The sequence below is a fragment of the Falco rusticolus genome, chromosome 2, assembly GCF_015220075.1.
Source record: "Falco rusticolus isolate bFalRus1 chromosome 2, bFalRus1.pri, whole genome shotgun sequence".
In the NCBI taxonomy this organism is placed as follows: Eukaryota; Metazoa; Chordata; class Aves; order Falconiformes; family Falconidae; genus Falco; species Falco rusticolus.
In genome coordinates this window covers 46032268-46050039 of record NC_051188.1, presented here as the reverse complement: position 1 = coordinate 46050039, position 17772 = coordinate 46032268, and the positions used below count along the sequence as shown (strand labels likewise).

General features: G+C 40.1%; 1 protein-coding gene across 3 annotated transcripts in view; it reads right to left on the bottom strand.

Annotated features, from left to right (window-relative positions):
• Positions 1-2103: 2103 nt before the first annotated feature.
• SLAIN1 (SLAIN motif family member 1) overlaps positions 2104-17772 on the bottom strand; it is a 58922-nt gene continuing 43253 nt past the window's right edge. For all 3 annotated transcript variants that reach the window (XM_037377872.1, XM_037377873.1, XM_037377874.1), the window contains 3 exons: positions 9762-9926; positions 7518-7809; positions 2104-3194 (listed from right to left, as the gene is read on the bottom strand). In XM_037377872.1, the coding sequence (XP_037233769.1) occupies positions 3119-3194; positions 7518-7809; positions 9762-9926 (533 nt within the window). In that variant the 3' untranslated portion in view covers positions 2104-3118. The remainder of the gene's footprint in view (positions 3195-7517; positions 7810-9761; positions 9927-17772) is intronic.

Sequence of the window (17772 nt, the reverse complement as noted above, 5' to 3'; positions counted from 1 at the left end):
AAGTCAAAGACAGTTCTGGGGCTGTATGACTGGAAATGTAAACGTTTTAATCCCAGTGACCAAAAAGGGAAAGGAAAAAAACCTTAGAGAAGAAGACTGAGAATCATGACTCGGTCATCACCTCAAGAGCTGAGCCCGACTACATTTTGGACAGAAGGAGGTAGGTAGTTTTTGGGATGCAGCAACAAGGAGACAGGAATGGGATTTGGATTCATGGACCAAAAGAGAACCAAAGAGGGGGCAGAGAGAGTTCTCAAATGCTCCCTTATACTTAAAAATGAAATTTTGATTGTGAAAAGTAAGTCTGAATCTTTATTTTTAAAGATAAGTGTGTGGCCTTGCTGTTTCCCATTGCCCTGGAGGAGATTCTGCTTCTCACAAAATTGAGCATGACAGAAGTGGTTTTGTGTTGCATATTCCAGTTTGCTCCCAGTGAGACTGTGGTAAAGTACGTGACACTGTGCACTAGTATCTGGTCTGCTGATGTTAATCTCAGGGGAGACAGCCAGCTTCCCCAGCTACAGGCTGAGAGCAGCAGGACCACAGCCCACTGCTGAAATGACTGTGATTCTGTTGATCCTTTGGGTATGGAAGAGATCAAGCTGCTCAGACCTTTCCTCCTAAAGTCTGATGTCATCCAATGTGACAGATACTTGTCAAGAACACTTAAAACAGGAAAGCTATAAGGTTACCAAATCCTGACATGACGTATTTCAAGTGAACAGGACAATTAAAAAGGGAAAACCAACTGTATCTTCTCAAAGCATTATATCCAAAATGCTTGACTCTCCAGTTCACGACACATTTTGTAGTGTGAAATTTAAAAATGCAAATCACAGACAGTTTCACACGTTGTCATCATACATAAACAACGCTGGGAAGAAACATAGGCACTGGGTTCAAACCAAGAGCCTGGAAAAAAGTAGAGCTTTAGCTACCAAAACTGTTTTGAAAGTATATACTGCCCTCCTGTGTACAATTCAGTATTACCTTCAACAGTTGCAACCTGTTTCAAAAATCGAGAGCATGTGGGGCTGTGATGTCCCAGATAATGGAAGGACAGGGATAAAATCCCAGCGCTATGAACAAAGTGAAGATACAGCTCAGACCAGGGCTGGAACGGCCAGCAGTGAGCAGAAGCTAATCATTGCCACTAGTTTCCAGCCATCTATGATGAAAAAGACCATGCTGGTTCCCTAGCACCAGAAGCCAGGAGACCTTATTAATTTGGGAGGTTCTGCATCCCTCCTTGTCACAGGCAAATAGCAAAGCACCCCCATGCTGGCTCTGCGCCCCCGCCATGATCAGTCTGTAAGTGAGATAAACCATTCAAGGCAACAGAGACTGTCTACAAATGACTGCTTTAACCAGCAGTAATTTCTTCCAATTAAAGCCTCTTATGAACAAGATGAGTTCGGCAGACTCCTGCTGAAATTCTTACCTGTGCAGAGGTAATTTCCTTGTTGGAATATTTCTTGATACCTTCTTCAACAGTTCTGTCTTTTTTAGAAAAAAAACAAATCAACAACCAAACCCCTCCCACAAAATTCCGATTTTAACTGATTAAAAGAACTGAAGTCTGAAAAATGAATTGTTTATCTCTGTTAAACAATGTTATGCTGTGCAGGGATATTACTGCACTACTGCACAATCACTTCTCAGTGTAATGAAGGTTTTACTCACCACTAAATGCTTCCTCTTTGGTTTTTGTTTTAGTTTGCCCTTTTAAGAAACGCAGGTCCTCAAGCCATTCAGAGCAAAACTGAGAGCAAATTCAGAGCCATGGTGAAAGGCTCACCTGGTACACAATCTCCGTTTCCCATTGCAAGTCACATTTGCACTTGCAGAATCTGAATGTTCAACTGAAAAAAATTCTTAAGATCATAATAAGATTGATTTCAAAGTAATACACACTTGACTTCTATGCATACTATGGCGTCATAACACAATCAAAAAAAAAATCAGAAATTTTCAGAACTCTGTTACTATTTGCAAAAATCCAGCATAACCTTTATAAATGCTAAGTAATAAAAAATTCAGGAGCTAAGCAGGTATCAGCTGCCAAATTCTGACAATGTTTATATTGCACATTCAAGAACAGCATTATTGCTGAAATAGATTCTTTATTTCTGAAACATTCCAAAACAGCAGTATACACGTTGTAATCAAATATTAAGTCATATGCCATTATAAGAAAGCATTGATTAGTGCAATTGGATTTTGTAAAAGATCTATCAAAAAGATTTGCATTAAAACTCATTTTCCATAAGCAACTGTTAATAAAACATTACAATTTTATTCTTTGTAATAAAGTACTGAAAATCAACTGTAGTTTTAGAGATCACTGTATCTTTGTAAGTGCAATGTGACTTATGCTGCCATTTTAAATACAAAACACTATGACAATAAATTAACAATTGAACAAATGGTGAAAGACCAACAAAACCATGCTGACCCAGCTGGATGGCAATTTCCAGTGAATGCTACTTTTTTTGTGCTTCTGCAACATAAATATACTGCTTTGTATTGCCAATGGTACGATTTTGTAAGATATGTTCCTAGCCCTAAAAAAGTACATTACCCCAAAAATATTATTTATGGCACAGAAAAGTTAAATTATCTCTCTGTCGTTCAAGGTTCAGGCAAGTTTAAATGAATGTAAGTATACAAAATAAAATGTACTGGAAACACTAGAAAAGAATTCAAGCACATACATAAGTCCCCCCAAATTCAAAATAAAATGCATGATGCCTTTACACTGAATAAATTATCTTAAAATTTCAGTACGGCAAAGCTGACTGAAAGCATTATCACCCTAGTTCTTTCCAAGGAAATATTCTGGTACTTTGCACATAAGTAATACTTCATTTCCAAATGCCCACACTGCCATTGTTAGTCTGATAACAATGCAGCTGTTCAGGTAACTGATTAAGTGCAATATTTAGTATTTGATAAGATGTTCATTTTTTAAAAATGACATTGCATTATGGATGGTTAAATATTAAAATCCCAGGGGAAATAATGCTGTATGACCCTCCTTTCCCAAATCATTGTTACCCAGCCAGCTGGGTAATGAAATCCGCATTATTTATTTTCCACTGCTGATGGGCATCCTTCATCAATAGCAGCCATCTCTCCAGTTCCCATCCCGCATTGCGCTGAGTGACGAAAGTGGCTTTGGAGGCTGAAGAAAACTGTATTAACCGAATGACAAAAAAAAAAAAAAAAGGCAAATGAAGTCATGTTTCATGTGAAAGATGATCAAGGTAACAAACATTATTTACTTCTGCAGTGACAGTGGCGTTGTGGCTTGCTTGGACACATCACTAGTGTATTTCTGGCTCCATGCTAATGCAAATGTAAAGATCTAGGGTGAAATTAAGGCCACCTCCAATTAGATCCCATTATTCTTACTGGTCCTAACTGGGTAAAAGGTTTGTAAAAAAGAATTTGGTGAGTAATTGCCATAATGCATGAGACCCCTCTAAATGGGAAGATTTTCTCAGGGCTATAGATGATAAAAACCTATTTTTGTCACTATGGACAGCATAGATTTAATGGGAAATATTCTCCAAAAAGCTGTTGTGCTCAGCATGGTCACGAAAACCCAGCACTTCATAAAAACACTATGCAGACACTAAGGAACTTTATATTGGTTAAGAATCCTATATTGATTAAGAACTCTACCAAGTCCTGCTCCCAGCCCTCATCCAAGACGTGCCAATGCACTTCCATGCCACAGCCAAAGTCAGAGACTTGCTGGCCTCAGCACCAGCACTCCTGCAGGGAACTCACCCTCCTCTGGGCCCCCACTCTCACACCGTCCCTGCATCTCTCACTAATAAACAGGGTCTTGCTATAAAACGCTTGTTGACCATCTTCCAAACCCTCCAGGTACTACTGAGGTAACTGTTTCAAGAAAAATTAAAAAAAGGAAAACCAACCACCTGTATGCCAACTCACTGGTGATGAGGCAGGCTATCTCGAATTTGCCACAACCCATTTCTGTTACACCAGAATTTGCTGAAAATAAAGTGTCTCAATTCTTTGAAACTGTTTCTTATAAAACCAGGTATCTTGTTCTCACACTTCTCTGCTTTTCTTGTGAGTTACTGATGCTTCCTCTCCCTTCCCAATGCCCCTGGCTGGAAAAAGGCAGAGGTATGTTGTAACCCAGGCAGAGTCAGTAAGTTAAAAGCAATCACCAGAACAGCTTCTCGCCTATCTGCTACAACTCCTTTTTTATGGCAAAAACATTGCACTTAACCAAAAAAAAGTTGGTTAAATTTAGGTTCATCCAAGCTGCTTTTCTGCAGCTCCACTTTGTTGTGGGATCCCTTATCTTTGATATAAATCCAGTTACTTGAAGCATAAAACATGACCTGCCTCTGCTGTCTTCTGCAACTGCTGCTTTAATTTCTTTTTTTTCCAGAAAGAAAAAGAGGAAAGTATGTTTAACAATCTTCAAGAAAAAATGGAGAGGGTAAAAAGTAAAGAATAATTAGAAAGCAACAGTAAGAATAATAAAAAAAAAAATCCACAGCTGAATCTCTGCTACAGGGCAGTGAACGGGAAAATGTGCCAGTGTTGAAAACCGTTTCAAACAAGTACAAGCTGTCAGTACGATGCCACGTGATTTGCAATAACAGAGTTTTGGAGGGTCTATAGTCCTCTTCTACTTTTCCATTGCCAGCTGGATTGCAGTGACTGGCTCCAGTATAAGGCAGAAGGAACAAGCAAGCCTCCCACCTTGGCCTCCGGAGCTATGCTTACGTTGCAGCCATGTCTGCGCCTGGCACCTGGGACTGATCCATACCCTGAGCTGCCGACTGACTTCCTGACTTCAGCTAGGGCCTGCCTCATCATTGTGGACTTTTCTGGAGACTGGGACTGTTGGCTGACCCTGGTCATCATCAGTGCTACTCTTGGTTGTGCACTGTGGGGCAGCCTGGCTGTCCCACTTGGGTCCCGACTCACCTAACCCTACGGGACCTGTCACTGCTGCCCCTCACATTGTGTAAGGATAGAAGGTGAAGGACTGGAAGGTAGGGGTCTGCAAGAAGCCCCAAGCATGAGTGGGAAGGCTGAGGGTTGTACGGATTCATTCAACAGGAATAAAAAAAAAAGGCGCTGTCTGACTTGTAAGGCCAAGAAGAGATGGAATGTACTGTTACAGTTTCTTTACACTGCTTGTGGATGCATGAATCTCTCACGGCAAGGAGAAAGGCAGTTAATATTTAGCCAAGTTGGTTATCTTGGCTATTATGGTTTTATTTTACAAACTATCAAAAGCAACCCCTCATTGTGGGGGATCTGTGTTTGATCCTACACAGTAAATACTGAAGTTCCCTAATACAGGCCTATATAAAGTGTCTTACAACCTATGAGATGCTGGCCCAGGCTGCCCAGAGAAGCTGTGGCTGCCCCATCCCTGGCAGTGCTCCAGGCTGTGGCTGCCCCATCCCTGGCAGTGCTCCAGGCCAGGCTGGATGGGGCTTTGAGCAACCTGGTCTGGTGGAAGGTGTCCTGTCCATGGCAGGGGGGTTGGAACCAGGTGATCTTTGAGGTTCCTTCCAACGCAAACCATTCTATGATTGATTCTATTTTAAGTATCAAAAATACCAGTAACTTGGCTACCTAACAGTCTGGCCATACATATGAAGACAGAGCTTTGCTCTTAATATGACATTCTCCCTGAACATCTGATTTATTTAAAAAACCTTTAATCAAGTCACGACTAAAAACACTGCTTAGTTTCCAGTGTACTGAAAGAAGCTAGACTCTTGAACAGATAACTAGCAATGCCATTCCTTAGAAATGACCATAGTGACAAAAGTCAACAGTGAGAAAATCTGCCTCCGATGGCTGAATTCCTTCCAAGAAAATTCCATATGAACTGAAACTGCCCTTATCTTCTACATGCATAAATAAAATGAAATGAGGGTCTTAAAGAACTGTAGGCTGAACTCCAATCTGCCTGTGCTTTTAGCGTCCTTGTCATTTCCACAGTGCAAAGACCATCCATCTTCAAGGATCATCAGTCTGGCTCCATGGCAACATACGATGCTGCTAAGGTACATTTGAAGGTAAGACGACAGGAACCCAGACTTTCTGGACTATAAATAGCTTTGTTAACTGGTCTGAATCAGCTTCTAATAAAAACAGTGTTGATAGTACAGTGTCTCGCCCTCCAACTGAAACCTCTTAATTTTGTTTTTTCTTTAATACTGTCTGATGTATGAAAAGTTACAAAATAGTAAGGGACTGGTCTTCGTGGCCCAGAAAGTCTCTTTCTCACATGTTGCTATGAAAGATTTAAGAGCTCTGCAGAAGAACATTAAGTGGAGGAAAGGCAAAAGAAGAAAAGAAAGAAAACTCTCTACTATAAAGAACTCTAACAGAGTGTTCCAGCAGAGAGCAAAGAAGGTTATAATAGAAATCTCATGGTACAGACTTCATCAAAGAAGAAACCTGACAGCTCTTTATCAGAGTTTCACTGCAGTTGGTCAAAATCTGTTGTCAGTCACATCAGTGTAATCCCTAAGTAACTCAACCAAAGAAAGAATGCGAGGAATTGAACTTATTCTGGATCTAGTCAGTATCTAGTGAAAAGTATAAAAATGGTGAGAGCTAAACAGTGACAGTTTATCCAAAAGGAAATCAGGTGGTCACACAGCAGACCCTCACCAGAAAAGGGATGTGTGCAATGGGAAGAAACAGTTGAAGAGCTGACACAAGTTGATAGAAGTTTCTCTTTGACAAACTTCACCACCTATTAATCACAGAACATACACCTAAGAGTTTAACTCCCAGCTGTGATAAGGTGATTAAAACACAAGTCTCTTTCCTCAAGCTTATTTTATTGCTTGCCCTAACCCCCCCCCACACACATTTGGAGATTAAATTCTCTTGGAAAAATGCAAAAATGCATTTGCTTAACAGTATAGCTCACTGCGACTATGTGATACTCCACGATTTTCTGTTAGTCTACTGTCTCCCAGCTGGAACTGAAAGGATGCCGGTTCAACCCAAGGACTGAACTATCCAGGATATTTCCTTCATTGCAATGCTGTAACGTCACGAGTTGCATTTTCACAGTCTACAACCACTTACAACCACAGGGATGGAACTCTTTCTATTTGAGTACTCTTTAAGATTTGCTAATCCTGTGACATTGAAATAGCAGTTGGCACAAGTCTGGAAGAAGGCAGGCCACATATGTTAATGACCTGAGGTTTCCATTTATTTTGATTTCTTATTGATGGCCAGCAATCCGTTCTTATTTATATGTGATTGATTACATTCTATCAATTATCATAGTTTACTAGCAGCTACCAGCAACCATTGTTTATCACTATTTCTGGAAAAAAATCTTCACCCATGCAGTGAGTCAGCACCAGGAGCTAGAAACTCTTCTGTTTTATAGCCCAGCTTCATGTCCAGGAGAAAAAAACCCCCAAACCCAAAATCTAAGCCAAAGCCATCCACATAGGGAAGGAGGCCTGTTTAACTCTTACCTTCGTACTGGCTGTGCAATTTTACTTCTGGGTATGCCACTCCCATTGATGGCCAGTGATGGTCTTGGAAGGGCACTGCGCCCTACAATCCCTTGACTGGCAGTCTTGTTTGGCATCGGGATCCCAGTGTTAGAATATAACTGCACGTTGTTGGACACTGGAATACTGCTATTACTACTGCTGCCTTGTACGGTTGGGCTTACGTAGGCAGTAGCCTTGAGAGGCTGTCTGACAGACACTGGAAAATGTCCCACACTGTGAACTCTGTGTTGAAGCTGTCCTGGTGATGGAACTGTAAAGAGTGGTAGAAAAGGACATAACACGGTCAAGCATGCAACAGATGAGGTCAAGAAGTAAATGCTCATTTCTAGACAGATCCGAATAGGGATAAACACATCATTATATAATTTACTTGCTAATTATAAACTCTTGAAAAAACCCTTGGATTCAATACTGTACCCAGTAACACTGCACTGAACTAAAACACCCTGTTGTATCCCCATCCTAAACAAAAACCGCACCCCGTATTCATCCTTCTTTTTCCTCTCAAAGAGGTTTAATTAGCCATTAAAAGCACATTAATTCCACCTATGCAATTAGAGCTTTAAACACGAAAAAATGCTGCAGGTATCAATTAATTACTGTTATATCATTTAGATCTTTGTAAGGTTGCTTGCAATAACCTAATCTTGTTTAAGGAACGTTGCATTAAAGCGTTATAAATCACCACAGAAGTTTAAGCATCATGTATAAAAACAATGAAAAGGCTACAAAAAGATCCTGAATATAACAGCACATACCAAGGTCAATGTTATGTAAACTACCATTTTAAATCAATGTTACGGGTTTCAGAAGCTTTACACACAGATCTTCTACACACTCCTGCCCTCTGGTGTACGGCAGACACACATCTGTTCCAGAGTACCCATGTCAAAAGCAAACTGTCAAAAGCCTGAAGCAGATAAACTAACACATCACATAGAGGCCAAGTGCTTTTCAAGTCTTTGAAAAAGGTTGTCTTAAAATCATTTAAAGGTACAGGAGAAAACAGAGATGTGCGATTCAATTAAACAACATTGGCAATATACTGCTATGGAACTCTTAACATAGCACAGCTTCTTAAATACCCCAGTACAGCACTTATTAGAAATGTTTTTCAAAAAGTTACTTCAGAAAAATCACATTTTATACACACACACATATATTACATACATAAACACACAGAGAAATTGGTTGTTTTTTTAAATCAGTAAATAAACTTTCAGTGCACTACCATGCGAATTCAAGTGGGAACCTGAACAACTACTTCCATTCTCCTATTCAAACAGGATAAAAATATAACAAAACAAATACAGCAGTTAAGTGTATTTTCCAGAAAAGATGCAATATAGTGGTCTTAAAAACATTTGTAAATTCTGCTCAAATTTGAAAGAAAATATCCACAGGAAAAGGTTTTGCTAACCTCTCCCTCCAAAACCTCACAGGACATGGGAGGTGTAAATTAAATCCTTTCTCCTGCCTGCATCCAATGAAATTTACTTTTTCCATTTCCTCTGAAAGTACCTCAACCACTGTGCTAGAAACAATGAATCTGAATCATGATCTTGTTCACATTCTACATTAATAATTCAACATCCACTAGATCAATACACCCTTCATCCCCTCATCAAGAAGTCACTTAAATTAAACTAATTACAGAGTAATTTTAATCCCCCCTCTCAACAAGTATATTATACTTGAGGATATAACCCTCCATCTGCTCAGACGGAAGTGGCTCAACTTTATTAAAGTTAGATTTAAAAAGTGAAGTTTATTAAAGGAGAGAGGTCACGTATTTGAAGATAGTATTTATACAATGTAGTGTAAAGCCAGCATTGTATAAATTTCAAAGAAAGGCAGTATTCAATTCCAGTATCAAACCTAAAACTGTAAGTTTGTATGAATTAACTGCCTTATTGGTGCTTCTACAATACTAATTATTATTATAATTTTAGTTTTTAAGTTAGCACAAAATGAATGGGTAAAGAATAAAAGAAGGTGGTGATGAAACTCTCAATACTGCATAACAGGATCAGCAGAATTTGCTTTCCAAAATAGAAACTTTGAAAATTCTGAGCTATATTGAAACCCGGTGCAAAAGTAACACAGTCTACTTTTAATTTCTCATAAAGCAGGGGGTTCAGTGACATGTATTTTACCACTCTATCGATTCCTTGTGTGCAGCCAAAGACGACAGGTACTTACTACATGACTGCATCCTTGAAATCCCATTACTCGCTCCATGCAAACTGGAGTCAAAGCTCTGACTGTTCCTCACAGTGACTGGAGAACTAGCAAAGCCAGTGTTACTGTTAATGGTGGGGGTACTTGGCATCCGCGCGAGGTTAGGCATGCTTCTCCGAAGTTTATCTGAAGCAAAAGAAGACAACATCCATAGTTAGGTCAGAATTTCCAACACAAGCAGCCTCTGAATAATTTTTGTAGAAACCAAAACTAAAACAAATTACTTCAACACAAAGAAAGGTTTTGCTCTGCAGGAAGAATATAAATATGTTATTGACAGCCTACTAGTTGAACCCCTCTGGCTATTGTAACAGCACGATTATTCACAAATCATCTTAAAGACACCAACAGGCAGTACACTATCGGAATCACAAGGATTCAAACACTGAAGTGTCATAGTAAGGATGAGTTTCACATAAACATGTAAAGTAGGTCAGATGAGTCATGTCCTAAATGTGCCTGTTTCTTTGCAGTGAATACAAAGCAAGGCTCCAGGGGCAATGTCACACATAGGAAATCTACACTGTGCATGTCTAAAGACAGGTGAGATAAATCTTGCTTTCAGGTGCCATTGAGATGTTAAAAATTTCCATTCAGTATCTACCCTTATTAGCATGTTATATTTCTGCTGGTGACTATGCGCAAAACCTGCTAAATCTTGATGTTGCTCAGTTGCTTGGAGCCCTGCATTGACATCAGGTGTTTCAGATCTGGTGGTTCTCCCTACAGTCCTGCTTGTGGTGCCTGATTTGGCGGGCATTTTCAAAACAGACCTGTAGGGCCTTTCACAAAAAGCAAGCTGCAAATGTCCCAAATATTTTTGGGGCAGGTTCAATGCCTAAGGTAAGTGTCTAAAAGCTTAGAAGATGTTCGCAACCCCACTCACGCTAGCTGATTTGGAGAGAGAAACCAAAACCAAGTCTGACGTCTCAAGAAGACTTCCCAACCACAACAGCATTAGGTAATCTAAGGGGAAGCTCTTTTGGTCTCTTCTGCCATGGGGCCAAAGGGAGATGACTCAGTCCTGTAAAATCAGAAGAGACTGACGGTGGCAGAAAGGCACACACTGCATGACCTGGTATGAATTGCCTCCTGTGACGTGACAAGACTTCAGAGTAAAGCACTGCTGTGGGGAAATAATGGGTCATTCGTTAAATTGTCACTGACAACACCACGAACACAAAAGCTGTGCCCTGCTGAGGCAGCTACGTTTCTCCTGGTACCGTGGTCAGTGTGGAGGCCACCAGCTCCTGCCGCTGCTGTAGGTTCCAGCACCTGGCAGATGTCTGCCTCCTGTTCTTACACTGCAACAGAAAGCTGGGTATGATTGCCTTCTAAACAGCAGCTACGACAGTGCTCTCCAATGGCAAGCAGGGCATTTGAAGGCTGACATTTCTGATTATGCACAGGAACAACACACAGCTTGGAACCGCTGTTTTGGGTCAGCCTCCTAGCTCACACAAGGCAAGTTTAGTCCATGGAAACAACGAATCTACTTAGAATCTCTGTCAGTCCACATAAATATATAACCTATTTAGCACCATCATGAGTTCCTCTAATCCTTAAAGCTGCTAACAACTGACAAGTAATACGAAGGGACAGTACAGTTCTGTCTATACGGGGTGTCAGTAGTCACTTAACAGTAACTTCAATACATGTCACGCCTGTGTAACTCCAGCAAATCGAGTCACAGCAAAGCTACCACTCCAGCTGTTTTATGACTGGTCCTCGTGGTAAAAACTGGTACAGAATCTTGCAAATAGTCAAAAACATCCTTGTATTTCAGTGGTCCAGCATTTCTAATATCCTGATGTCCCAAGTCCCAGCTGCTAGTGCCTACCTGCCCTTGACAATGTATCATGCACACTAAGTCCTGTAATGACAGACCTTCTCTTCCATCTCAACTAAGGTTGACTTTCAGCTACCATAGATGGTCTGACAGAAACCCACTGCTGTCTAGGAAATAGTTTAAATATCCCTGCGAGTTAAATACACTACATTTTCGTATTTTTTAAATCAAACGGAAGGTATGGGACGTAAGATAGGGAGAAGTTCAGTGCAGGAAAAGGAAATGCAAGTTTTGAGTTCCCAGAAACTAGAGTGCAGCCAAATCCTAAGAAAAACCCAGTTTAATGATAATCTCTCATCAAAGAGTTAAAGAGTTCTTGTGCTTCGACTCGTCATTGACACTGGCAGGCTGAAACTGTCAATAATATAGCAGTGAACATTAGCAAAGGGATTACCACTGTGGTTTAGTCAGGTGGTATTAATATCACTAATAGAACAATGATAAAATGTCAGTCACCCGGCTTCCAAAACTGTCCTGGGGATGCAAACAATGGCATCCACATGGCTACTATATGTCCCCATTTCTGAAATACTTATGACTTTGCAAACTGGAAAGGGAACTGTCCTATGATGCAACCCTTGGCCCGGAGCAGCAGAAAATTCATGAATATGGGTTGTCTGTAGCTACTATTAATTTTGGAGCCCTGTCTAGCCTTTAAAACCCTAGGTCAACATTAAAGCACTCAGCAAAAATGGTTTGAGCAACAGGATGTGGTAGGGAAGATGGCACTGCATATAATAGCTTTTGTAATACTATCCACATATCACATTGTACAAACAGAATTCCTTGGGCACTACATGTTCTTGCACTCAGGGACTGCATCAGCCACCACAGGCACAGTCTGCGCCTTGAATTGTCCAGTGGATGCAGCTACAGCAGCAGAAAAAATAGGTACAGAAGTAGCCTGGATTTCCTCCATGTCATGGCTGGCCACGTCTTTTGCCTCCTGTTCATTAGTCCCTTCTTGTTCCAACAGTCTGTTCTGCTGCTGATTCATTCAGTCCTCAGGCAGCAGATTCCTGCTACACCTGCAAATTCTCATCCATCAAGCATCTGTGTTACTTCTTTGACGGGTCCTTGTGTCTGCTGAGATAAATGGCCCTGAAAAGCAATGAAAATAGGAGGTCAGTTCTGTGTTTGGGGAAAACCCAGAAATGTTTGTCTTGACAGCACTTTGCAGCTTTTATCTTGGATGATGCATCCTCTTTCATCTCTTTCTTGAAGTTTGTTCTGTCACCTGTTCCCTTCCCAAGAACAGTGGGAAGAGTCTTACAGATACTTTGTTTGTAAATGAAACATTGGCTCTTGTGAGACTGATGTATGAAGTGGTGTTATGTGATTTTAGTATTTTTCCAGGCTACTGAGACGTGATGATATACAGACTTGCTGGAAGTATATGAGAAGAAAACAAAAATACTTTTCCAAAATGCTAGCAGCAAACCTTCCCTCTCTAGAGATCCTTGTTCTTCTAAGACTGATGAGAAAATTAACAGAGAAGGAGTGAAGGAACAGAGCTGAGATGTCTTCTCAGGTGAGAAGTAATTTGCCCGAACAGTCCTGTGTATGATGGAGGCTGGTATTTGCTACAGTTTCTGTACTTCTTCTGCACTAACATGGTTCAGTGGCAAGCCTAAAAAGATCATTGGTTGTTTAGAGTTCATTTTGTTAGGAAGATGTGGATATTAACACCAGCGGGAAACTCCAAAGGACCTGCACCTTCTAGAGCATCCATATTTACTGTGACCCACCACTGAGTCTCAGCTATAATCTAAGCCAAAATAAACACAATGTTTAAGTAGGATGCAGCCATATAAAGTATCACAGATGTATCTTCGCCTTTCCCAGCCTTCTTTGAGATGTTAACAGCATGACCTACAGACATTGTATTATTGAGATATTTGAAACTCTGAAGAAAATGCAGGGATAGGTCATGGAAGGCAGTCAATAACCAATGCCTGGTTATTCCCACCTTCTCAGAATAGTTCATGCATGTACACACAGGCTTGTCACTTCCTCAGTGTTCTTTAGGTGGCAGACATTGTCTTTGTTTCACACATTTGCAGCAGAATGATACACCAAGAATCGCCTGCTGCATGTTTACACTTTTTCCCATATGTGACATCCATACTGAATTGCCCGTTGCCTACAGCACAGGAAAAACTGGGAACTGTGAAACACAGGCTCTTTGCCCTCAACTGAAAATGTGCACGAAAAGACCATCCCACAGCACAGATCATATTCACTACTAGTGAGAGACGGGTCAAAAAGCAGGCAAAAGTGTCCCTTATTTTGTCAGACATTCCAAAAAATTACAGTAAAGACAGCAGTTTGCTTCTTACCCAGCTGCTTCAGTTCTGATTTTTTCCAGGATGTTCTTCCCCTGATGCCACTTCTTTGAAGTCAGCCTGGGATTGGTGGCTCAGCTTCTTTCTGGCAGGACACCAGAACAGGCAGCACCTGCCTTCTGTCTTCTGGTCCCAGCTCTGCAGGTAGCTGCCCCTATTCCACCGCTTCTTTTTTTTGCCTTCCCTGGCCTAATACTATCACCAGCTGAAGATAAAAGTCCATGTAGCATGCACAGACCTTGCCCTTGGGAGCAAAGCTGCCCCAGTAGAGGTGCGCTCTTGGTGGGCTGCCAGACTGGGAGTTCTGTAGCAGTTCTTGATACGTATCATCTTCTCTCTGCCAAAGCACCTAATCCAGTGAGGCTCTCCTTGCAAGGAGGACTTAAGTTGATCCTACAGTGAAGTGTCTTAAAACACATTTATTCATTTATTGTTATTCTCTGCAAGTGTTACCAATGTTTTATTTGAACAAAAGGACTCAAAAGCCTTGCCAAAAGTACACCATTGCTAAGGAATGTGATACAGTAAACCATAATTATTAGGGTCTCAGAGAAATCGGTATCAACATTTAAGCTACATTAGCAATTCCTTACATCTATTTTAATACTTCACACAAACACTACAAATTCAACTCTGCCTTATCTGTACTGTATGCACAAAAAAGTTGGGGAAAAAACATAAGGAAAAAAGTATCTGTGTTTTTCTATTTTAAGTTGTAACTTAAATACATAAATCTGTATTATGTAAATATTCAGAGTTTGGCCTGAAACCTTAACAAACTTGTACACTCAATTACACCTTCACTTTAAGAGATTAATTTCTCTTTCTCATCTTGGAAGACCCGAGTTCAGTATCTGCCTTACATTTGTTATGGCGATAACATCTATGACATCCCAAATACACCAGGGTCTAGTTAAAGGTCTTAGGAATCATCAGTTGATACAGCAGAGACATCAGTGTTTAAAAACAGAAATACAGATTAAGAACTAAAAGCAAGTCTCAGTTAAAGAGAGAGACACCATTCTTCAATACCTACATTTTGCTACCATTGAACGCTTTCATTTTATTCAGAACTATTACTCCATCTCGCTCTGGCTTCACAGGCATACGTTTCCCACCACAGACAGCTACAGCAAATTAAAGATTTTTCCATTATCCTTCCATGACTTCTCCCCACTGATCACTATTCTCAACCTAACTTCACAGATTCACAGAAGGGTGAGAGGGCTGGAAGGGATCTGTGGAGATTCTCTAGTCCAACCCCCCTGTTACAGCAGGCCCACCTAGAGCAGGCTGTACAGAATCACAAAGGTGACAAAGTAAGATTTTTGCTCTCCTTTTCTTTAATAAAGTCTGCAACAATCTCCTACAGTGAATTCTCCCTTCTTATCTGAAGAAGAGAGGTTGTAAGCAGAAAAACACTCTCTAAATCAGCAAGAACAGATCTTCTCCGACCTCTCCGAACACAGAAATCAATGTTAGTCTATACTGAACTCATATCTAAACATCAACCTACTGCCCTTGAAATGCTGTTCTTCTATACCTGCCTGGACCTCGCTTAAAAAAACCCCAACAAACCCCCATATTTGTAGCTTTCCAAAGTATTGCAACAGCCAATAATCATAATATTGTGCCTGAGAAAAGTTATTCCCCAGAAACACATGCACTAAGTTTCTGGAAAATAAAAGCAAAATTTTTCAAGTGAATGGTATCTGTGGCCTGTTTATGAAGGTATCAACCAAGCTAAAAATTTAAAAAAACAACATGAAAAGGTAATGGAAAATATACCATAAAATTAACCAAACTGCATGCACTGCTATGCAATGAAGGATGCATTTTTCACCTGCCCCTTCTCACTGCATTATAATAAACTCCCTCTTTAGCTGGAATAATTTGTCTGAAGTACAGAGTTTCTAATTTTCAGGTATTATAAAAATGGACACTTTAAAATGCACATGAAATAAGGGGTGCCAGAATAAAAGTTTATGAGTAAGCTCATCTCAAGATTTGGAAAGTGGGCCTGACCTCAAGAGGATCAATCCCATTTGCAGTATCTTGTCTATCCTTGATTTTGACTACTCTGGATGATTTCACAGCACTATAGATCTCTTACTTCTGGTTTCACAAAATCACAAGTAATAAAGAGTACAAATATTAACATATATTCAAAATGAACAAAGTGACCAAACAGAAATAAAAAATATTTTTTAAAAGTGAAAATGAAAGGGCTTCTGTGTCACAGTAAAAAAAAAAAATAATAAAAATGGTGTGCATTTATGGACAGCAAAGCAGAACACAGCTTGGTTTTATGGAATTTGGTGGTATTTCTTATATGAAATTACTAAATATAAAGTATTCTTGGTATTAATAGAATTAGCAATATTTTAAGTTGTTAACCATGAACTTCTCCAAATTAGAGGAAGGGGAGAGAGGTATAAACAGCAATCTTTCCACTGCCAACATACTAAATCTTTTGTCAAATTATGAAACACACATTAATTAGACTGATTCCGTTTAGCTAATTGCAACAGATACGCAAAAGCTATTCACCTCCCATCTCTCTCAGATCTTCTGTAAATGATCTATTTTTGACCCACTGATCAATTAAAAAAAAATCCCTGAAAACCAGAATGCCTTAAAAAGTCCACAGATGGAATTTTCCTGATGTAACTCACTGTTACAGACAATTCAGCTGATTTAGGGAGAGGGTGTAATTAAATAAGGAAAAAAGCAGAATTCATGCAAAGCTTTTCTATTAGTGTATTCTTGCCAGAACTGGAAATAAAATTTATTAGAAAGTAAAGATAACATACACACGCTACAGGCAATGGCTGCAAAAATGTTAAGAGGTAACAACAGGTATGCCTAAAGTCTGTGCTAAAAGTGGCCCCAAATACAACTTGAACACATTTTAATACGTTTCACATCTTAACACATCTGCCACTTTATGCTAGTGTTTACCAGGAGCCTTTCAGTACAGCCAGCTGTTGGAGACTGGCAGTAAATGGCACTGGTACCATTCACTCAGACATGGGTGGGATAAGGTGAGAAAAAGAACTTGTGCCAGAGAGCAGGGGCTAGATGGTGTGGTATTTTAAAACAGATCTATGGTATTTTATTGTAAAATAGATATACAGCAATTTAAAGTAGGGCAGAATGTAAAAATTACAGCAGGGGCAGCGCTTTACTACAATACACTGGCAAGAACAATGTGTGAGCTCAAAATTACAGCCTCAAACACAGCTGGAAAACATTTTATCCTCATTCCAAGCACAGGCAGATTAGTGCCAGAACCCTCAGACTATCTCTCTGCTAACTAAAATGCAGTCGCCTGTGAATAAAGAACAAGCAGACCATTAGTTATAGTGGGAGACCAGACACCTAGTGCACAAGTCACTGCCTACATATAGGTACCTTACGCCATTTGAGACACCCTGGGTTGTCTATGGCCTCTAAACAGCACTGACCCATGGTGATGGTGAAGCCAAGCAGGGTGCATCAAAGTTATCTCATACAGTGCTGAGCACTTGTACGTGGGCAGCTAAATTCAGCCCTTCATACACATGTAGGCACCCACATCCCAGCATTTAAATGCAGGTGCTCCTCATCAGGCCACCAATATACTCTTAAAAGAATTATTAAAGTTTTCCAAGTTTATCACACCTTCAGCGTATTTGTTACAGTACACATAGTTAAAGTTAGAGTAAGTACCTCATCTAGCGTACCATATGAATAAAAGCAGGCAGGACAGCATCCCTCATACTGTTTCCCTAAAGGC